This window comes from Nesoenas mayeri (genome assembly GCF_963082525.1).
Source record: "Nesoenas mayeri genome assembly, chromosome: 9".
NCBI lineage: Eukaryota > Metazoa > Chordata > Aves > Columbiformes > Columbidae > Nesoenas > Nesoenas mayeri.
Genome location: NC_137557.1, coordinates 25,640,924 through 25,664,918, shown reverse-complemented (window position 1 = coordinate 25,664,918; position 23,995 = coordinate 25,640,924). Strand labels below are relative to the sequence as shown.

The 23,995-nt window shown below is 37.6% G+C and overlaps 1 protein-coding gene across 1 annotated transcript in view; it reads right to left on the bottom strand.

The window, feature by feature from the left end:
• The window catches only part of COL4A3 (collagen type IV alpha 3 chain), a gene marked incomplete at both ends in the record, with an annotated part of 59,245 nt that overhangs the window by 22,079 nt on the left and 13,171 nt on the right, over positions 1-23,995 (bottom strand). The window contains 24 exons of the mRNA XM_080349803.1: positions 619-807; positions 1,648-1,718; positions 2,073-2,168; positions 3,029-3,121; positions 4,063-4,227; positions 4,569-4,604; positions 5,650-5,737; positions 7,021-7,062; positions 7,451-7,504; positions 8,921-8,965; positions 10,978-11,034; positions 11,304-11,366; positions 12,786-12,863; positions 14,324-14,365; positions 14,486-14,521; positions 15,015-15,077; positions 15,988-16,065; positions 16,614-16,640; positions 17,462-17,515; positions 18,260-18,322; positions 18,618-18,662; positions 19,115-19,159; positions 20,834-20,923; positions 23,590-23,646. Coding sequence (XP_080205929.1) covers positions 619-807; positions 1,648-1,718; positions 2,073-2,168; positions 3,029-3,121; positions 4,063-4,227; positions 4,569-4,604; positions 5,650-5,737; positions 7,021-7,062; positions 7,451-7,504; positions 8,921-8,965; positions 10,978-11,034; positions 11,304-11,366; positions 12,786-12,863; positions 14,324-14,365; positions 14,486-14,521; positions 15,015-15,077; positions 15,988-16,065; positions 16,614-16,640; positions 17,462-17,515; positions 18,260-18,322; positions 18,618-18,662; positions 19,115-19,159; positions 20,834-20,923; positions 23,590-23,646 — 1,677 coding nt within the window. The remainder of the gene's footprint in view (positions 1-618; positions 808-1,647; positions 1,719-2,072; positions 2,169-3,028; positions 3,122-4,062; positions 4,228-4,568; positions 4,605-5,649; positions 5,738-7,020; positions 7,063-7,450; positions 7,505-8,920; positions 8,966-10,977; positions 11,035-11,303; positions 11,367-12,785; positions 12,864-14,323; positions 14,366-14,485; positions 14,522-15,014; positions 15,078-15,987; positions 16,066-16,613; positions 16,641-17,461; positions 17,516-18,259; positions 18,323-18,617; positions 18,663-19,114; positions 19,160-20,833; positions 20,924-23,589; positions 23,647-23,995) is intronic.

Below are 23,995 nucleotides of genomic sequence, written 5' to 3'. Positions count from 1 at the left end.
GAACAACCAAACACCTCAGCTCTGATTCTTCTTGAATACTGTGGAGTCAGGCTTAGAGACAGTTGTATCTGAATAATTTTCACAGTTCCTCAGCCAGCACAACAATAACTCTTACTTTTTGTTTCTGCTGAACCAAGAGCTCTGCCCTAATGATTCTAGTTTTACAGTCAGACCTCCCAGCTTTGGTGGTTTATCTCAGCCTCAACTGAAGATTAACTTCTGAAAACTGCACGGGAACTATTTGAATTATTATCTCCTTTTAAGCATTACAAGTAGTCAGGAAAACGGACTTTAAAAATATCTTATTCATCATGGGAACCCAAGATAGTCTGGACATTTAAATTATTACATGTGGAGAATTATCACCACAATAGATTGCTGAGGTTTTTCATCAACATATATCAACACTAGCCTCATCTCTCTCTGGTATTACGTTACAATATTTACTCTCATTCTTTCAAGTATATTTGTTATGCATATTGGTTGCTATAGTTGTGCATAGTACACCAAAGTCAGGTAGAGGATATTCAGCTAACAGATAAAAAAGATTGTTTTACAAGTTAGAACTGATTTAAGTTTTCATTAATTCTATATTAATTGCAAACAGTGCATACCCACCTTATCACCTTTAGAACCCTTGAATCCTTTAAAGCCAGGTCTTCCCAGAAATCCACTTGAACCTTTTCTTCCTTTGTCTCCCCCGGTCCCTGGATCTCCTTGCTCACCTTTTGGCCCTTCTGGATACACATATCCTGGCTCACCTTTTGATCCTTTATGTCCTTGATCTCCTCTAAAACCTGGAGGTCCCTGAAACAAAGCAATATGTCAAGTGTTTTCAAGCTTTCTTTTTTTTTAAGTGGGTACTCTATCCCAGCCAAAACCAGTACAAGCTCAAAGCATACTGGTCTCTAGTGATCTTGGGCTCATGGACTCTTGGGAGCCTATTGGAAAAGCCTGTTAGCAGACTCTTCCATTCTGCATCTGTATGGCAACCACCACAATGAATACTTGTGCATGACATGTTTTATTGGACAGCATCTACTGTCATTTCCCATAAATAATTACTACTACAGGCACAAATTAGAAAAACCAAATGGTATGTCTGTGGCAGCAGCTGTTAGCCTTCCCTCTTGACAATATTTCCCAAGGGGAAATATCCTTTGCACCCCTAAAGAGGATATTGTAAGAAGCAAGTTCCTCTGCACAGTGGGTCTTTAGCCAGTCCCGAGTGTACTGGAAACAAGAGAAATAAGAGATCTGACAAAAACCACAAAAAACTCTATATAAGCTTTACAGCCACTGCCATGATTACAGAATTATGAACAGAAGTTAACTGTAAACTACCCATACCAGGCAGAAGAAGCGGTCTAGCCATCATGAAATACAGCACAGGATAATCACGTAAGTGTTTACCTGCCTCACTGCCTGGGCTGAACCCCTCACCACACTGAGCAAAAGAGGCTCATGTAAAGCTACATCAGCCATACATTACAGTTTCTACCTAGGCCTCCCATGCAGACACATTCATTACTACAGAAAGAAAACTGTTGAGATCGCTCAGTATGACACTGCATATGACACCAGCCATCAGGTTTATCTGAAATAATTCTTGTGGGATACAAAAAATCTGAAAAAACAAAGGCTTACTTGAGCTCCTGGAAACCCTGGTGCTCCTGGAGAACCTGGAGAACCTTTTGCACCTGTTGTTCCTTCTCTACCTGGAAAAGAAACAGTGTATTTTGTAAACAAAAATGAAAACAAGGATGTGGATTTTGACAAGCTCAGATAATCATATGCAGCATTGGATGTTTCTATTTGTTACATTGACTGCATCATCACAGACTGACCTAGCTTCAGGCTGCACTGAAGCCTATTAGCATTTTGACTTCACCCCTTCTAGGACTTGTGCTCCTATCAGCGGATGGGAGTTGCATCAGTCTCCCACACTCATCACAACGTCAGGGCTAGTTCAAGGGCTGTGTGCTGCAGACATGCCCATACCCGATTCTCATGCTAAAAGCAAAATCATAGGCAATTCCTACTATTCTGTTAACAACAACGAGATCATTTACCAGCTACACCATCCAGACCACGTGCCCCAGGAGGACCAGGAAGACCAGGTATTCCCGGAAGATAGCTGCAATCAGTACACATGCAAGCTTCATCGCCTAGAGTGAAAATAATTCATTAGCTGTTCTACAATAAGTCATTCCCAAGCCTAACTAATGTATTACATAGTTTGTTATAGAGCAATGTAACTACTCCTACATTTATCCAGTCCGAAAATTACATTTGGCCCTTTGAAGGCGACTGTGAGGCTGATGTGGCCCCTGGTGAAAATTAGTCTAACACCCCTGTTATAGACAATGGCTAGGATTTTTTGGCCAGAAAGTGGTAAGAATATGGCCTTAATTTTGTTGGAAGATCATTTCCAGTACAGTACAAAATTACCTGTGGTCAGACAGTGAATCAGAACTGATTATATTTAATTGAAAATGCAGGAACATTTTGTTTAAATCTCTTTGATTTTTTCAACTGTAGTTTCAATAATTTATTTGGATATAGGCAGTCTACTAATAAGCCAAATTTTCTAAAAGAAGAGACATGGGCTTAAAACTAACATGGCTCCATAACAGCCTCAGTGACTTTAACGAGCGGCAAGTGGCAAAGAGATTGAGCAGCTCCTGTGGTGATATTTGCAGAAGGAACCTTCTCTCAGAGAACAACTGTTAGTGTGAAACATAACAATGGGAGGCTACAAAAACCCTACCAAATCTGTAATAACTCTTTGTCCCAGTGAAGACCTACACCCTGCCTGCAGTGCAGCACAACTGGTGTGCAGCACTGGCACAGGCACTGCTCTTTACGTAAGGGGAGGAAGACATCTTGCTATCCCTAATTAATTTTCTTAAATCTTTGTATTAATCAAATGGCATAAGAGGCAAATTAAGTTCAAAATTTCATGAGGATCCATGAAAATTACCGGATTGTGCTATCTACTTCTGAGTGATATTTTTCTGAAACTGACCTTTCATGCCAGTGTCTCCTGGAGGTCCTGGAGGTCCTGCACACCCTGGCTCTCCAGGAAGCCCTGGTAGGCCTGTTCTGTATGTTATTCTACCTGTAACGAAACGAGCATGGCACCATTACATCGGCAGATTATTCAGACAATTTTCTATTTGCTAAGACAGAAAAAATTGGAGGGATGATTTGGAGAGAGTATTCTGATCCTTATGGTTCCTCTCCAACCTTGACAGATTCTGTGATTCATTTAAAATAGAACTACCTGGACAAATCCAAAACACTTGTAACTGGAAGTACTTGAGAATAAATATAGTAATGCAAAGTAAGTCTCGGCAAACTGTTTAGCCTTTAAAAATCATAGTCCCTTCTGGGCAAAGTATTTGCGTTTTGTTTGAAACAACAGAAACATAGTATATTTCTCAAAGAGAGAGGAAGAAAAGTGCTATTTTGGTATTGGTTCAGAAAAACTTGTTTTGACCATGCCACATAGAAAAGAAAAATGATGCTGTTGGTACTACTAGTTAAAGAGGTATTCCTAGTTAATACCTTTTTGAGAAGTTTTATAAACTGCTACTGTTTTTTTTTCATCCTGCCAGAACTTCAAACATGCTCCAAGGCCCACAAAGACCTCTGGACATATGCAAGTCATTTCTCTAGCTTCCAGATTGGCCCCTTCTGAATTTAGTTTTACAGATTCACTAAAACTTTTGGAAGAATTCTTTTTAAGAACAGATTTTCTCTCATTTGTCTTTCCCCATTTCATGTAGCAGATTTTTATAGTCACAGTTATAGAAAAAGGTGAAAAATCTTTACACTGTCATTTACAAGTCATTGTATCTTCTCCACAGAATCTCATTAGTAATGGAGCACAGACCTTTGCTTCATTAATATCCTAAACCAAAATTTACAAATAGAAATTCAACCATATTACTCAAAATATACTTTGTAAGAAATGTATTTATATAATCTCATAGATTAGATATTGAGATTACTCTGGACTTTTTCTTGTTCATTATAGGTACAATACTGAAATGTCACCTGGTTCTCCCGGAGGACCTGGTAATCCAACAGAACCAGGTCTGCCAGTAATACCAGGTAGTCCTGGTGGGCCTACAATACACAAGCCCATTTGTCCTTTCTCTCCTTTTGTTCCTTTTAGCCCAGGAAATCCTGGGGGACCTCTCAGACCAGGTCTTGACACACCTAAGCAAAGAGGTAAAAATACAAAAATGAAGTTAGAGAAGAAATGGAATTTCAAAGCAAAGTAAGTACTCAATAGGATGAGTGAGAGACAAACATACTGATTTCATCCCACAAATCTTTACCTTTTATTAAATAATCACAATGACCATGTAAAGACATTTAAAAATTATCTTTAACATCTCTTTAAATAACTGGTCCACCAATGCTTTTGGGTGACAATTGTTTACCACTTAGAGATATGTTTAAAATCATCTGAAGTTAAGATTCCACAAAGCTGATTCAGTGTAACAGGCAGGAAGAGCAATGTATTTTATTGTTCGTACTGTACCCATTACATGTACCTGGTCTACCAGCACCTCCAGGAGGACCCTGTGGCCCTGCAAAAGCAATGAATTGAGAACTTGAGTTAAACCACTGTATACTCTGCAAAGTCACTACTCATTCACACTGACTGCAAATTTTGGGCTTCTGCCTGAGTAGGAATTTACTACCTAGGTAACTGTTGCATTCTGACAAGTCTCACTGAAAAATGGCGAGATATGGATGTTAACAAGAGGCTATGAACAGGATCCACTGCATTTATCTTAGCTGGGGATGCACTCAGTTACTTGAGAATGACTTACAGGCCTGCAAACTTGCTTCTTTTTGCCATTATTATTTGCTCTAGTAAATATACCCCCTCTTAACAGTGCATTATTATTTTGAAAGGCTCAGCTTTCCTGTTGCTATCCCTTGGAAGTATGTAAGTAGATTTACAACAAAGAGTATTCACTGAATGCAACACAATCACTTGCATAGATAAATACTTGTAAAACTAGAACATCAAAACTTGGAGGGAAAGGACTTGCTGGATCAGTATGACATACACCCTACAAGATGCTGCCTCGGAGTTCAGCCCACAAGTCCTTGTTATATTGTGAGACAGACCAAATAATAAGTCAGTACCTTTTAATTTTACAGCATGGCCAAAATAAACAAAATAAAAACTTACAGATATTATTTTGGAATGATGGGCAATAAAAATATTACAAGCTATGAAAGCTAAAAAAAAAAAAAGAGACAGAAAAAAATGCATGACTTTTAACAGGAGACTTACAGCCCTGATGGTTTGTTTACAGCATATACAAATAACGTGCTGATGCAGGAGACCACTAAGGTCATGAGACAAGATGTCAGTGAGCTTAGGTGCTCAGCTCAATTATTTTCATGAAGAAGTGTGCCAGCTTCATTATTTTTAAAAGGAAATATGGCCATAAATCAAAGTCTCAGGATATATTTCAATTCTGCAATTTGATGTGAGTAATTTGGAAATACTCTTGTAAAGGCAGAAGCAGGTTGGTGAGTGCTTAAAACTCTACCTGCAACAGGCCCTTTGAGTGGAGAGCTCGTGCTAAAAGATTCTGGTTTTCACATCCCACTCACCAGGCATGCCACGTTGACCTTTTGGTCCTGGAGGTCCAGGGGGTCCTTCATCTCCTTTGTCACCAACCACTTTATCATAATACTCTGTCTTAAGAGAAGGATGGTAAGAAAAGAAAGAATAGTAAGTGAAGAGAGAAGCACAGTGCCCCATATTGAACATTTGGTTAGAACAATGTTATGATCTCATTCATAATTTTGATGTTGTGACACCATGAGACCTCTCTAATCACAAGGTAATTCCAAGAAGCCAGAAATTAAATCGTAATTGCTATACAGAGACAATGCTAAGAGACTTGTATAAATAGATGGGGCTGGGATTTCAGCCCAGTTCCTCAACTCTCAGAAAACTCCTCTGCCTGCAGATGCAGTTAAACAGGCAAGGTATAAGTTGCAGACCCAATCACAAACATTACAGCAGCATGAAATAGAAAATATTCTTGAAAGAAACCTCTAGGAATCACTTCGTCTATGCCACTGGCTCAAAACAGCATCAGCGATACCTAGACTACTACAGCACGCAAGAAAATAGACAAAAATCGAATAGTTAAGTCGCATGAGCACTAAAAGTCATTCCTACAGAAATTAATACTTAATTTATTGAAGCTTAATATTATGATGTTTCAAATTTCTATAAGTGACAGGCAAAATGAAAATGCAATTTGGGTCTTTTCTGGATTATTTCACATAGGCACCATTATTTGCAAATTGGTATTATAATAAATACTGTACCTTGACATATAAACAGCCCAGTGAAATGTAAATGCACAAATTTGAAAAGAAATAAAAAACTGCTTAATATTAAAATTCAAAATTTTTACTTTTCTTCTACTGTTTTTTTGTAACGTACTGTTTTTTTTAATACTCTCTCAATATCACAAATGATTTAGCTTTTTACGTAGTTATTTCTTTTGAACAATTTGGGCAGAAGTCCTCCCATTAGGTGCACATAGGACCTTCAAGAAAACCACTAATTACACAGCATGACTAGACAGAGAAACTGTACTCAGATTTCTTGCTTTCTTTAAAAACTCTTCTTAGGATTTTAAAATTAACACCACCTGTTCTGGAAACGATTAGAGATGATTGGTTTAAAAATTAACTCCTGTGGATTTTTGTAACTGGTCTGTGACAGTCTGTTCTGCCAAAATTGCTGCAACTGAGTGAGGTCTAACTAGGCCCTGATCGTGCATCTACCTCTACGTGAAGGAAGATGCCACCTCTGTGAAACTCCCAGCAACACCAGTACTTTGAGAAAGCCAGGTCTTGATTAGGGCATCACAGGACAACCGTTATTGTCTCCTACAGTCAGTCTGGCTTATTCTTATTCTAATGGTTTAGAAAAATGATATGATGAAGATAATTTACACTTACTCGACCACAAGCTCCGGGTGGACCAGCTCTTCCCTTCATCCCCTTCATGAGAGGACAGAGATGAGTTTGTTTATTAAAAAAGATACATGACATGACATTTTGTACACACTGTTAATTCAGTATGTTGCTCATAATATTAAAGAAGAACTTCTGCTCCTGACCAGTCCTTCACCACCCCCACCTCTGTTCCTTACATGACTATTCAGCAGTGTACATCAAAAACTACAGGAACACATCAGCAGGGACAGGGCGACACCAGTTCAAACACGTGATCTGTTTCCACTGATCCATTCCCTATTCCATGATATCATTATTTGTCATCTTTTAGGTAAACATATTGTATACATGGTGATAAATAAAACAATATATTAACCCCAAAACATACCTTAGCCTCATCCTCAAAAGCAACAACAAAACCATTAGACGATACCTTAGCTCCTTGCCTGCCAGCCAGTCCTGGTTTGCCTTGTTCACCCCTTGGTCCCTGCAGGTCACAGTACACAATTTTATGAGAATTAATCTTTTAGCACTGTCATCAGTAAGATGTAAAATGGAGAGCTTTAATTTTTCATGGCAATGACAAGGTGAATGTGATTTGCTCAGGGGAAGATACTGTCTGGGGTATAGTTCCACATCTGAGGGAAATACTGCAGGTCTCTCATCCAAATCTGCATTTATAATGGCCCACTTCACCAGTCCCAAGACGGAGCTGCTCTGGATAGCTCAAGCGTAGGAGACTGTGGTTTGTTCTCCCTCTACAAACTACTGTTTCTGAAAGGGGAGCAACTGAGCACAATATGAGACTCTCACCTACAGCAACTCCCTGTTCCAGAACTTGATCACTCTGCATGGTGGTGCTGATCTCAAGAGGAGTCAGCAGGACCAGGAAGGAAAACAGTGCAGACTGCTGCTAAGGCTTTCTGCAAATGTGTACATGCAAGGACAAGGGACTTCTCAGAGGCTCTGCAGCTGAACACACTGCTAGTTAGTAAAGCTGAAATGGCAAGAGAGCAATGACATATCCTTGTCACGACTTAAAGTTGTGTTTCTGTTAGCCGAGGCAGTAGAGCTTTGTGGTCTGTCAGTTCACGTTCTTTGTTAAGACTGCCATGTGTTTAGACTGTCTGCGAAGGTCATTTTGGCATGATGAAGATTATGTTTTAGAGAGATATACGTGAAATGGGCTATTCTGATAATAAGAATTTTGATAAGATATTTTAAGGTCACTGTGACCCCTAATGATGATGTTAAAGTGGAACTGAAGTACATATAAAATAATTGGTATTTAAGCAAGTGAATACAATATTCCAAATACATTTGAACAACTTCAGCTTTTAAATTAGTACACAAACAAGATCATATTGGTTATAAAATGGTGTATTTTAAGAATCACATGATGACAATATGACAGTTTTAATATCAGTCATCTTGTTTCAGGCCAAGGCAGCTGTGACCTTGACAATAACTTTTATTTGTAAAAGTATGTCTTTAATTCTAGTAATTAAAAATTATTCATTTTGCTTCTTGATTTATGGTGAAGTGGAGGCATACTGTTTCGCAAAAATTTCAATGTGGTTAACCAGACTTAAAACTCAGTAGAGTTAATTTTGCATAATTTTGACCCTGTTTCAAAGTCATTTGATAGTCAGCAGCAAGCAACAGGTCCTCCTGTTTTATACAGGAGAGACAATATCTATGAACTGAGCTTCTCTCCCCTGCATAAATCTGAGGACATGACATGTCTCCAAGGCCAGCTACATGAAAGGAAACATTTCACAGTGTATTTAAATCAGCATTTTGAAATATATTCTGCAGTGGGATAAAGCTGTGACAGGAATATATGACCATAATAAACAGATGAGTGCTACTTAGAAAACATTTAAAAGGCTTCCTTCATTACCGGTAAGCCGGGTGGGCCTGGGGCACCTTCTTTTCCAGGTTTACCCTACAAAGAAAAAGCATGAAATAAAAGAGTTAAGAAGATCAAAAGAGGGGCCATTTAATTCAAAGAGCATAACAACTAAATGCTGTGCATATAACTGTATTTCATCTCTATAAATTCTGAAAAGCCATTAAGGTTATTTTTAAAATGTTCATTATTTCTGATCATAACTAATGTTCATAAAACTCTACAAAACAGGGAGTAAGATATTCCCTGGACATTCCTCCTCCTGTGGAGAATTAGTTGAGGCAGGCACTTCACCTGCACAAAGAGGCAGGCAAGTGCAGAAAGCCTGGTGCAAAATCAGGTCCTTGCAGAAGCAAAACAAATGTTAAAACAATACAGCAGCCCTTCTAGTGGTGAGCAGGGAAAGATACTGAAGGGAAACTTTTCTCTTACAGGAAATCGGGTTAAGAGATGACTTGAAGACAAATTATTTAATGAAAAAGAAGAGGGAGTGCACATCAAAGGTACTGGAAGTAGGGCAGTAGATGGACAAGTGAAAACAGGAGGGAGCATGCCAGGGGTATCTGCTGTTAAGCAATGTGTAACAACAACAGAAAAAGAAGACAAAGGGAAGGGAGAGAAGGGGGGAAATGGGGAGAGAAACAGAAGAAAATGAAACCATCATTCTGAATATAAATACTTGAATATGAGTATGAATACTTGCTACTTTGAAGGCAGAGAGGAGGAAAACCTGGTTCGTTAAAATCCACAGCAGGAAAGTAGTGATAAGATAAAAGGGGGGGTGGAAGATTATGATCCCAGAATAACAGGGGAGAAAGTAAGGTTTAGAAATGTGCTTTGCACTGAATAAATCAGTGAAACTACTGTACTACTGCTCTACTACTTCCTCCATGAAGAAGAAAGGGAGAGGTGAATTAAGAAGAGATCTAAAAAACACTGCATGACAGGACAGAGCGTTTGCAAACAGAAGACATAATATAGAAGAAACACACAAGATGAAGGAAGAATAACACACATTGGATAGCAAGAACTTTTAGTACTTGACACCAGTAACTCAAACAGAAATTTCAATTTTAAAAATATATCGGAATAATAAAAATAACAATCAAGCTGCTGTATAGCATGATCATCATTAGAGCACCATACAACTGAAGAAATAGCAATCTATGGGTAGCGCTGGTCTTGTCTTGCTACCTTTCCTTGTGGAAGAAAATTTATTGTGATCACAGAAGTCTGGGAAAAGTTTCAAAATATATATGTTTGGACTGAATGAAACACTTCATTCGAAGATTATCTTTCTTAATATTGCTTCCAAAATGTATTTGGAATCAAAATGTTTTGTTCAGAAAATGCTATAAAACATTTTGATTTGGTTGGATATTTTAGGGTTCTCACCTGATTACATATTTGTAAACTGTTATGAATTCATGCAGTTTTAGTTACCAAGATTCTGCATCTTTCATTGAGTAGTTTTTATCTGAAAGTTTGAAAGCCATTTGAATGTGAAGTTGTACCTTTCTATTTAATTCTCTTGAAAATGTAGATAAACTCAAGCAAATCAACATATATTTTTTTTCTCATGCAGTCATTAAATTATGCAACATTTTATCCTGTTAAAACATAACTCTCTTTCGAAAACTTTCTTCACGTCTCTCTATACCTGCTGGTTGAGCATACTAATTTAAGTCTGCTGCCTTAAGTAAATCCAACATTTTTAATTCTCTTCTACAGATACACCAGCACTATAAAGCCAGTATGTGTTCAGGAGAGCATTATTTAATTTTTTTTACTAAGTTTCAACAGTAGAACACTTATAGCAAAACAAATAGAAGCGCATTCACCATCAGCTGACCTTTACTTCATGTATTCATGGCATGTGAGCCTACGAGAGCAGCGATCTGATTTCCAGCTCTCTAATCTGGTTTACTGGATTAAAGAGAGTTTGAATCTAAGAAAGTATGCTCTCAGTGGCCTTGAAATAAAAACTGGAGAGCAAAACTGCTTTTTAGAAAAGACTAACATATGTGTATTCAATTGTTTGCACACACCTGTACTCCAGGTTCTCCTCGGTCACCCTTTTCACTCTGAGAATCACCAACCGGCCCCTGTAACAAAACCACCCTCAACATACACATATTTTGAGACTCACACTTTCCAAATTAAATGTATCTTTTATAATTTTGTTATCTTAAAAAAAAAAGTGTAAAAATAAACCACATTTAGAATGCTATTAATAGGTATTCTATTCACTAGTTCTGATTTATCCATTAAAGATTGGAATAAGTAGTGTAAATACTAGACTCTAAAGAGTAGCATTTACCAGGTGATGCTGCCTGAACATCTGGATTTAAGGGATTTACTTGTGGTCACTTACTGCAAACCCCATTGGCCCTGGGAGTCCTCTTGATCCTTTTTCTCCTTTCTCTCCTTTCAAGTCCTGTTACGCAGAAAAAACAAAACAAAACAAAACACCATAGTCTCTTGGATTTTTCTGTGCTTCTGTAACACTCAGGTTTTACAACTAGGAAATCCTTATGTGACCAGCAAGCTGCTTCAAGCAGAGATGGTTTTACTTACATGACTAAAAGAGATATCAGCACTCCTGGCAAAGTCTACGATCTTTGAAAAAGAAACTGGCTCTGCACATATTTCTGAACACAGTGAGTTCAGAAGGACCTACCTGTGATTGCATGCAAAGGGACTGGAGTAAATATCCCCAGAAATGGCAATAAATTGCAAGTGAAAAACAAATAAACCTTAGATGCTTCACTGGAGATAGTGACCTCCGATAAATAAATGCAGTGGCTACCCACACGATCCAAACCTCTGTGGGCTTCAGATTAGACTGCTCTGCTGTGCAGTACCGTTATGTATTAGGCCACATCCTGAAGTCATTGCAAAGCCAAAGTTTATGGACTGCCTAATTGTTACTCCATGCTCAAAACTATTTATGTAAGGAGTTTTCTGGGCTTTTTAAACCTTAATGCCCAATGTCTCTGAAAAATTGCCATTCACCCACGATACACTGTCACAGCTGTGACTCGGAAGTGCTCCAAGTGGTCCGGATTTGATTTAAACATGGAAGAGCTGCTGTGCTTAAAAGTTGAACCCTGCTTCTTCAGTCTTTCTCTTCCTGCCTCAATATAGTCTTGGTGCAAAATTCACTTTTCATTTTAGCACATTATGGAGAGGGAGTTTTGATAACTTCATGGATTAGATGCAAATTAAATAATGAATAGAGAGTCAAGAACAGGTTGAAGACTCATTCTGTTAGTATGTGACGACTTAAAACTGCATATCAACTACTGCTACTTAAGTTCTATATAAGAACAAAATGCAACAACTTTAATTCACAAAGCAACATCTAAAACGGAAGCCGAAGCGGAGTATTTCCTTGCTCCAATACTCACTGTTTCCCCAACACTTTCCATGTACATGGACATGTTGTAAGCTTTCATGAAACTCCAGTAGCGCAGAGTCCTGATATTTTCAGTGACAATGCCCAGAGGTCAACACAGCTGTGGCTTTGATAGCCATTCAGAAAATCCATGTTGATTTGGTGAAGCTAGCACTGATTTACTTTTCATCTACTTAAAGATCCACAGCAGGTGGGTTACTAATAAGCATTTAGCATTTCACTGGTATTGTGCAGATGTGCATGGGAATACACAGGCCTCAGCTGAGCTGGCTATACAGACACACTTTAAGAAGAGCTTAATATCTAACTAAACAAGTCCGAAAAACGTTAGGATGGGTAAAAGGAAATGTTATCAGTACAATGAAGATGAAAATGTCCTCTGAAAGTAAAACCTAGTAAGATGGATTATCTGAATGTGATGTTTAACAACTTTACTACCGTCATGTTGTCTGGTCCACTTAGTGTCACAATAACAGTTCCTGGTGGTCCAGGGGGTCCAGTTAATCCAGTGTCACCCTTGAAAGAAAAAAGAAAAATAGAGAATTACAAGCATTACAAGCATATTTTATTGTTTCAAATTACCATCACTATACTTTTGACATCATGAAAAATTTTCTGTTATTACACTTAGCCATTAACACAGTTAACGTTTCTCTTTGCTTGCTATTTATCTTCCACTGAAAAAGGCACATGGAGGATTTCAGGTAACTATGACAACCTTCTCTGAAGCTGAGAAATATAAAATGCATATGCTGATTTCTGTTAAAGTATCTAGAATTAGCTTAAATTTTTAATACTGTTTGCTTAAAAGTTATACAATCAGTTTAACTCTAAATCAAACAATAATATCTCCTTTATTATAATTTTTCTCCCGATTTGTCAATCAATAAAACATGAACTGTCTTTGGTGACATCCTCAAAACTGCAGTCTGTGTGTTACAGGGATATGATTGTAACATAGTGCTGACAGATAAAATTAGATTTCATGTATTATTAACCAAAACCATTAATATCACAGTACACTTTTTCATTAGAGATCTTTCAGAACAGGGAAAGTCTTAAATGTAATCTTTCCTGTGGGAGTCAACCAAACACATCCATAATTTTCAGTGATTTTAAGCCAGTGGAATGCCTTTGTGTGCACTTGCAGCATAACAGCAAAGAATGCATCACTCTTTCATAAGGAAGCAAGATGCTTCACAGTCAACTGAGCTAGCTAATGCTGACCAATAATCAATTCTATCTACAGACATTTTCCCAGGAAACTTCTAGCGCATGCCCAGTGGTAATTACGAAGTTAAAATCAATTCCACTGTCAGACAGTGATGTTTCAGTTCACAGCGGGATCTGTGCAGGTCAGTTTGCACAACTGCAAGACACCCCGAATTCTTGAAAAGGTCCTGTAAGGGGATTTAGGCTGACCACTGGTCCTCCATTGGCAGGCTGACGTCCGGAGAGACAATATATGTATTAGTAGTCATTTCCAGCTTAATGTCAATTATATGGGAAACAAAGTAAGAACATGGACAACACATCATCCGATTTTTCTTCTAAATCTGGAAGGTTTTCCAGCATCATAAAGGCTGACACCGAAAAGATGTTGGCCATAAGAAGCTGTGAGTCTACACATACTATATATTTACCAATGTTTGCATGCTTAGATAAACATTTAGGGACACTGTGCAAATGATATATAAATTAATTTAATGCTATGTGTTAGTAAATATTAACTACTGGCTCCTCTTAATTTTCTATCTTTCTATCAGGAAGTTTATATCATTGGCTCTTATGTGAAAACAGTTTATCTTTAGATATTAATTGCTATGTCACTGTTTTCCAGTAAAAGACTTCCACATATATACTGAAAATTTTTATTTCAATGTACTTACTTCCCCAAACATTTCACCATAGTATATCAGAAAAAGCAGAAAATAGAAACAAGACTAAAAAATGTTTTAAGCATTTTATACAATTACCTTTCTTCCTTTGGTTCCTATTACTTTCAGTCCCATAAGACCCTGTAAAAAAAAAAACAAAACCAAATATTATTTTTTTTAATTTTAAAAACACCTACAAAATGAGTTAACTGATGTTACACATAATAGAAGTTTTCATTTTTATTACCAATCTGAGACTACCTTAGGTCCAGGAGGTCCTGCTCTCCCTGGCATGCCCTACAAAAAACAACAACAACAAAACTTCCTTAGTTTAAAAAATTACAATCTTCAGCACCAATATAGGTGTTTTGAAGTACCCAATTTTCACATGAGTTATATCACTATTTTCAATCTTCCTTCCACCTTTACAACTGCAATTTTTTGTGAGTGGGTGGCAGATTGTCTATATCGTCCAGTTGCAAACATACACATCTTTCCTTCTTACAGTTATACACATTATTAAATAAAGTGAATTTCTTGATAATTAAAAATTAAGATTGATGTTTACGTTGACCAGAATGCTTCTGAGTACATGGAATTATCATGAATAATAATAATCAAAAGAAACTGAAAAAAACCTCAGATATGTGCGAATGATATGGATTTCACATACACATGTTCCTAGATCTCAAGTCTGGGAGAGTCAGGTACTTGTATTTGTGTAATTCCATAAGTTTCTGGGGAAAAATCAAAGGTTAAAGTAACAAGTGAGACATAAGTTCATACTCACTGAAGCTCCTGGAGGGCCTCGTTCTCCAAGTTCCCCAGGATATCCTTGAGCACCTGGTGCACCCTGCATATTAAAAAAGAAAAAGGTATAAATCTCCTGGCAAGATCATGAGTGAACCACAATGCTAAATGCAACGAACTGAATAACAAACACAGGAGCAGCGCTAGTTCTGGATTTCCTCTTCCTGTCTCAGGAAAACGCAGCATTGTAATTCCTCCTCACTACTTCATTGGTCGGCATATGTTTTGAAACATGAGAAAACACACCTGTTCTAAAACTAAACTCCTCCAGCGAGGATATACACCCTGTGTAACTGTGGCCATTTCCATAACCCATATAGCCCTATTGCTACCCCTAATAAACCTTTAATCTTTTAAACATTCTGTGCAATAAATTTTATACTTTAAAGTTTCATTGTCAAAGAAGTAGAAAATGAAATTTTTTTTTTCCTTTTAACAATGTCCTCCATGTATTGTAACAGTTAAAAGAAATTTCTGCTCTGCCTTCTCCTGTTAATCTCAGTGTTTTAAATAAGGATCATCATATCCTTTGTTAGCATTCCTCTATAAGCTGAGCTGGTCTAATCTGTTCAATCTTACTTCAAGGCAAACTTTTGCATTTGGACTAGATGGTTGTTGTAGGTCTCTTGTAACCGAACTATTCCATTCCACTCCATACGTAGGGGTAAACCCTGAAATCTATGACCAGTTTTCCTCCATTTCTAAAGTATTGTTCTTGGTCTGCAACCTGACTTTCTTATCTCATTTTACTAACACGTAATGGACACTATTGCTTCTGATGGCCAAATTAATTACAGTTATCTTGGTTCAGAAACTAGTGAAATAATTGTAAAAATACAATACTAACATTAAAATTATATATATATAAAAGTAATTTTAATATATACGCACATTATATGTATTTTTTATATATCTATATATTTATATCACAGTCTGAATTAATTGTGAATTACCTGAAGTCCAGGCATTCCTGGCAGTCCAGGATCACCTTTTGCACCATACTCCTGGGTATATCCATCTGCAGGGCACCCCTGGACAATTATATTAAAAGGAAGATAAAAAGTTATGCTGTAGAACTCTATAGCTGAAAAAATCTTCTACTACACTTTGTAGGGAAATAAGCAACATCAGAATTGCATAATGGTGACAACTGTCTGTTATGGATAGCTCTACCTTTAAAAAAGATTGTATTAAACAAAACACACCTTTCCAGTTCTCCATTAGGAACAGTCTTAATTTCAGACATACCTACGTTACTCACCCACAGCCCTAACCCTCACTTTTTTTGGTACTTTTTCTCCCCTTAAAATACTCTCTAGTACATCTGTAGATTTCTGGAAAAATTCATAAGCTGTTTGGGGGAGGGGCTTAGTTATTTGTGTGCTTGAAAGGGTTAAATTCATTACATGCAATAACAGTAGCTGAAGGAAAAGAAAAATTTTATATACTCTTTTATAATCTGGGGTATGGACAAAGCACCAAAGTTGGCAGCTGCTTGTTCTATTTTCCAGCAGCCAACATACACACAAACTGTTGATTGCCAATAAATGTTTCACGTAATATGGTGTTAATAACTGACCTTCTCTCCTTTGATGCCAGCAATACCCTAGGGATAAGAACAATCATATTGTTAAAACAGAAAAGTAAAAGATACAATGGCAAAGGGACACATTCTAAATATTCTCCAAGCTCAGTGCTCTTGAAATGATGTATTTTCACAGACACAGTGTACAGCCAGGTACATGTTTAGTGTGCCAGACTTCAATTTAAGAAGAAATGGCATAATGTTAAAAAATAGTCCAGTCTCACAGTAGCAGCTCTACAAGTGAAGGCGTAACAGTTTCAAAGCCTGACTTTAATAAATAAATACATAAAATCATGAGAGCTGGTACAGTAAAAATCATGTTTGCAAGTTATTAGATTTGGAGCCATTGGAACTTGACAGACAGCATTCTTTTTCCATTTGTTGTTTAGTAGTTTCTTTTAAAAACACATTTCTACAGAGAGAAAAAACCAAATCCTAGTGTTAAAGCAAGGCAACTATAAGAAGAAGCTCTGGGTTTAATTCCTGGCTCTTACTGACTTAATTAGGCATGAACTGAAACTGCAATCTATTAAATACATATTAGAAATCTTTAAAGATGTGAATGGTAAATTTCCATGAGTATTCCTTGAGACATTAAAGAACTAACAGCAGCCAATTAATTTGCATGCACTTATTAACTAAGAAGTTGAGGCCAAATATGCAGCAGATAAATCATTACTTCTAACTTTGGTTTCTTTACCACACAGTTTTCATATTAATAAAACAGGGGTACCTATATATATTTCAACTGTTGTCAATACCAGCTAATGTGAGCCTTTACACTCAGTGAATCGCTTTATGCGGCAGAAAAGCACAAAAGCATGAATTTCACAGACACATACTGGAACACCTGGAGCACCTCTTCTCCCTGGAGGACCTGGAAAACCTCGATCACCCTGAAAGCAGTAGGAGTGAATGTTAGTGCATATTACCATTTAGTATTTGGCCGGATTTTAGCAAATGTGATTACAAAAGAAGTTATTTTGTTATCATACCAAAATTGTGAGTTGTATTACTACTGTATTTGCTAGAAGGTGCACAGCCGGACTTCTGAGACACCAGGCTTTATTAGCTATGTCAGATCAGTTCACTGTTTTACTAGAAATATATGTTTTCCTGTAGCAGGCATTCTTCTGACTCCCCCTTTCAGAATGCTGGAAGCTTTTTGTCATTGCGCAAAGGAAAACTAATAAACGTGTAACTCTAAGGCTTTTTTTTAACTTGCTTTCTGGACTGATGAATTGTCAACTGCAAGCTGGATACTGGTGAAATAAAATGAATTAACTATCTGTCTCTTCTGTAAGATTTCAACAGAAGGACAAGTTGGACAAAACTGATTAGGTCCTCTGGATTTAATGAAAAAGTTTTATCTGTCAAGATATCAAACATTCTTAACATTTTAGCAAAGGCCATTAACATGCATAATTTAATTATCAATTTTACACAAAAAGGTAGCATTTTTCCTTCCTCTGGCCTTATGATTCACGTTTTTTCTAGTTGATAAAGTCCCAAACCAAAACAAATCAAAGTTATTTCAGGGGAAAATCAAAGTTGCATCAGGGAAAAAATTCAGAATGCTTTTTTGGCCATTCCTAAACATAGCCAAACACAATCTCCATAACATTCAGCTTGGTTTGTACCTTTGTGCCGTTGCATCCTGGAACACCCGGGTGCCCAGGAGGACCAACTGTTCCTGGTTCACCCTAAAAAGAAGGGCAAAATTGACACAAGCTTTGTTTTTGTATATTCGTATTACCCTACAGCAACACTGAAAGAGTTTATGTTGGAACAGCGTTTCACAAGACTTGACAGATTACAATGTGTTCTTAAATCATTACAATGAGTAAGAACTGCTGATGCTAAGATTGCTATCTCCAAGCTAATTGACAGAGACAATGCTGATGTTGAGACTAGAGCGAGCACATTGGGCTGAAGATAATAATGTACTTAAGAGTGTAGCAAGAGAGAAATGGTTAAATCAGTTTTGTTTTTACTTACTGGAAGGCCTGGGGGACCTGAAAATCCAGGTATTCCTGGGAGTCCCTAATGATGTAACAATGAAAGAATAATATTACATATATTAAGCAAAAGCTCATCATGCAGCTTTCCTTTTGATCATCAAAAGATCACTATTACCTTAACCCTTCTGGCTATGAACCAAATACAATGATAGCTTATGCACTGTTAACATAGACTGGTTTCACCCACAGAAAAAAAGACAAAACCAACCCTTCATGGAATTCTAGTCTGACTTTTTCATAGCATACCCCAATAATAAACACATACATCATGAACCTTGTACACAGGGTGTAGCAAAAAAAGGCAAAAGTTCTGAAAAATAGATAATGCATGTGCATACTCTGTATCATAAATGTTAAAAATATGTTAAAATCATATGTGATGTTTTGTTGTTATTTTTCACAAATTATTGAACCAAGCTGGCATTTAACATGACATATAATACGTACAAGTTAGTTTAAAATACAAATACTTACTCGTATACCTTTGGGTCCAGCTAAGCCCATAAGCCCTGGAGAACCCTAGATCATAAATGGAAACCAAAATATATCAATATAATGGAGAAAAAGCACATATGTCAACAAGACATGCAATATCATTAATAACAATACCAACAGGTGCACACAAAACTATACAAATAAATATGTGATTTGCCTATTACAGACACTAAAGCACACAAGCATTGAATACAACTTGCATAAACCTTGGCATTTTGCCCTTCTTTTCGGTGTTTACAGGGGATTTATCTCATCGTTTGTCAAAAAGTAACAGTCAGGGTATGTTGAGGAAGCAGTTGCTACCAAGCTCTTCGAACTTTGAGACCTGGCAGTGCTTCCCTGTGAGGAAATAGCTGAAACCCTCACAAGTACTCAGGAGAACTTTTCAGCTCCCACATCTGGATGATGTTCATATAATGACCAGGTATGTGCACGTACAAGCCACTCTCACCTGTGCTGATGTGCATGGAAAGGGAAGTCAGGAGCAAGCTGAAAGGGGGCTAAGCAGGATGGGAGAGCATGGCTGACAGGAGACAGTAAAGCACAACACAGGACAGTTGACACAGAACCTCCTGGAATTGTTTCAAGACATTTAGAGCTCTACTGATTATAAGAAACTTTCATCATTCCCAGAAAGGAAATGGGGAATGTACAGAACTGCATAGCTCCCAAAATCCTGGGCAACATTACGTTTAGGACAATGTGCAGGCGTTGAATAGGAAAAGCTGACTGGAATACACTATAATAGATGGCATTCAGGCTGAGATGTTATTGCTAGACAAATTATCCTTGCTTTTTGCCATTCTTGCATAATTTATTATCACTTATTAAAAGGGAAATGCTCTACTAAACACTTTTCAATGAGTTCAAATAAATGGCTCATCAACATGTATGAGATCCAACCATGAGTATCAGTTCAACAAAGGATTGTAAAAATGAGATAGGACAGAATAATGCAACAACATCCAAACAAATTAAAACTATAAAAAAACCCAGTTGTTTAAAGGTATGGATAAGAGCTGGAGACACATTAGTGCAGGTCCTAGATATAATGTGATTGTGGCAGTGCCTTCTGGATTTATCAATGACAGCAGGAATGCTGTTCCTCAAGAGAAATATAAATAACGTGTTTTTAATGAGCAACTTTTTTTTTTTTCTGCTCATGCGGAAGTCATTGAAAAAATCACATTCACCCACAGAGCAGGCATGAAGGAAAGAAAGCCCAGGTCACTGAAGTCAGTCCTCCCATACTGCAAGCAACTAGGTATTTCCTAAACAGACCAAGATTTATCTTAAAAACCATCTTTCTCTTCAAATTTTCTTATATCTGTTTTTCATATTTATTGTAGAAGCAGCTTGTTTTCTCTCATTCCAGCAGATATCAGAGTATACTGTTTAGACAGAAATCAAGGTTATGCTGCTAAAATATATTTAGATCCATATTCATTACTTCTGGTAGCTCACTTCAGGTGCTTTAGCACTGGCCAGTGGAGAACTGACAATAAAAGCCCATGTTTATATCAGCTACATCTACTCAGTCAAAAATGACTGCTGCAGCTGGTGACCACACAATATCCCTCACCAAATAGAGACCCTAAAACAGGTTTTGTTTTGTTTAAAACGGAACTCCCTGCCCAGTCATAGCTCAGTTTCACAGTCAGGCATGGTAGTTTTTCTGTGTCTCACATACACACCTACCTTTGGTCCCTGTGGCCCCGGCGGCCCTTCTGGACCAGGGAAGCCCCTATGACCAGGTGGACCTGGAACACCAGGAAAGCCTTTTTCACCCTGTAAATATATAAATAAAGAAGTTCTTAAAACATCAATGAATTCTCTTGTTTATAAGCTATTTCTAAAGCATTTATTGCTTTCAGTACCTCTTGAGTTCTACATACATGTCGCTACTGTGGCAGATATACTACCCTTGCCAGTACTGACCTATTTTTGTGCTCCTGCCTGAGTGTTGTTCAGGCCACATGGTACCATTGAAGCATAATAACATGCTCATTAGTATGGTTGAAGATATCAGAAGACAACAGTACTCAAGATTTTGCAGAGTACAGAAGTTAACTCGCAGCATGGAAAGTTCAAGGAAGCAGCTGATTCATAGCCTTTGTTAATATTTCTATATCATGTTTAGTCCCTACAAGCAACACAAATCCAAATCCATCACAGCAGCCATAATTTGTAGTTGGCAAACTTAACAGCTTCTTCGGGAAGGAAACACAGAATATTAAAGCTACACAAATGGCAAACAGGAAGGTAAGTTACAGTGGAAGGGGCATTTTCAGTTTTTAGTTAAATATAATGAATATGCAAGTCTTATCTTGGTTAACATGAAGTTCTTCAAGCCTAGAAACTCACAGAAAAGGTGTTTCAGCTGTTTAGATAGCAGCAATTCAGCACGTTCAATGTTACATCAGTGGAGAGCTGCCTGTTCAAGATCTTTTACACCATAGCATGACATGAGGGAGAGAGGATGGAGTTATCCATTCTCTCAGTGTCAATCTTTCTATTGCTTTATGCAGGGAGAGCTATACAAAAAAGCATTTGAAATTTTGCTGTACAGAAGTCCTGGTGTCTTATTATTCGATGGACAAGACAGGATCCAAAAGAAGCCTCAGGGAAGCCAAAATATCTTGGCTTCTCCCTCCACCAATTCTCACTCCTCAAAATCCCACAACTCACGAGATTTTAAATAGCTTCTGAATTAAAAAAAAAAAATACATAGAATGTAATCCCAGAATATTTTAACACTAATCAAAACAAGAATTACATCATGAAGTGTCTGTGAGATCTGTAACATAAACCAGCACAGCGTTTTATAACAAATCGTTTTCATCCACCAGCCTCCCAGGAAAGGCAAAAAAGGATGCTGCTACACCAAGACGTGCCACTAGAGGGGGTGCGGCACTAAATCACCGAAAAACAAAAGAAGCGCTTGATCCTCCAGTGTCGCAGGTGCGGGGCTCTCCAGGGACAGAGGAGCGCTGGCTCCTCACAGCTTTGCTCCCCTACAGGCAGTACAGGCAATTCTATCCACACCTTCTTCTTGATCAGCTTGGAGACTTTAACATCGCACAGTTGTCAAAACATATTGATTAACGTATTTGTCCTGACTTTCCAAAGCTGCCTGAAAAATTTCATTAGTGTAAACAATTACTGACTCTTACCTACTAATTGCTCAGTTGCTTTAATGTGGAACTGATGAAAACAAGCTGCGGGTGCTCGTTCGTGTTAATATTTCTCTTTCAGAGGGCAGCTTATTTTATAATTTTTCAATTGGTCCAAATTTTACTGGTTAGGACAAAGTCAAGTTAGGCCAACTGAAAACATGAAAAATAAGCCCTGAGATTTTACTAAAGACATGAGTATTCTCCTTTCCCACTTATGAAAATATGTTTTAATAATGAACAAATTTACTTTGAGAGAACTTTAATCTACCACTGAAATGAAGCTTCCTAGAGGCAAGACTAGCAGTGTCTACTATGGTGCTATATGACTTTTTTTATTTGGTAACAGAAGTACAGGAGGAAAGTTGTGAGTAATTCTTTATCAGACAGATGTGTTGATCAGTGAAAGTAATCACAACCATAAGTCTATACCGAGATCTGGAATCCACTGATAAGGTTTAGTACAGCAACACTGTGTCCACAGTTAGCCTGAATTACAACCATGACTTCTTTAATAATGCCCCTTTCATTTGTGAATCAGTTGTTTTTCCAACTACAAGCAGGAGTTTGAAAGAATTTTTGGCATTTGTGTAATTCAGGTTTGCCTAAAAGCCTCTTGGAGCCTCTGCCAAGCTGCTACTGGCAACAGCCAGAGCTGCGGCTCTGTTACTTTTGATGGGTTTGACGCTGTTCCCTCACTGCTGGCAAGGGGTTTATGATCAGGACCCAGAAACTCATCCCCCATGTCGGTCTGCAGGAGATTTATCTGTTTGATACCAGTGCATGTAGTTTTCCTTCAGGAACAGGAAAATGGCGGGGGGACGAGGAGAGGAAGACGGGCAAGGTCCAGAGATAGAAAGAGGGAAGCACTGAATGTGACACTCTGGATGGCATTATGAAATTTGTAACACGAGAGCTGCTCCGAGGGCAATAGTATCTGTGGGCATTTGTTAGGTGTTTGTGAAAGGGACCTAGTGCTTCAGACAGTCATTCTTCTGTTGGCATTAAAACATCATGCAATGCTGTCAACAAATGAGTACATTAAAAAACAAACAAACAGACAAAAAAACCCACAAAGAAGTAAAAGTCTTTTTAGTTAAACAGTGTACCCATTTTAACAGATTTTTGTAAGGTAATGTATTCCTTTTACAATTCTCTGTAGACTCTATTGGCACAATACCATCATAAAACAATTTTGCTTAGTATATAAACGCAACTAATGTATTAACAGTTTCCAGGTATAAGCTAATCTTAAAAAAAGAAAAAAGTATTTGTTCTTACCTTATTACCTTTCATGATATCACAAAGGCAGGGACTTTTACCTTTGCATATACAGCTCTGAAAAACAAAATGACAAACCTTATATTATAATTACTTTTTCTCATTTTGCTGTTTGGTGAGGAGCAAATGAGATCTCCGGGAGTTTTGGGAGGTAACTATTTCACAGATAATAAAACTTAAAAAAAAAAAAGGAAAAAAAAAAAAGATTTGGTAAAGAGTGGCAATTCTCAACAGGAAAAAAGAGTTCATTATTCCTCTGTACTGTCCTTCAAGACAGATAAGGGCACTAGTTTAACTTTGTAGCTGGGTTAAAGGCCAAGAAGCTGTGCTTAACACCACCAGGGTTATATTATCAGTACGAATTGTAAAATTCATGCTGATGTTGTTTTAGATTACAATGATACTA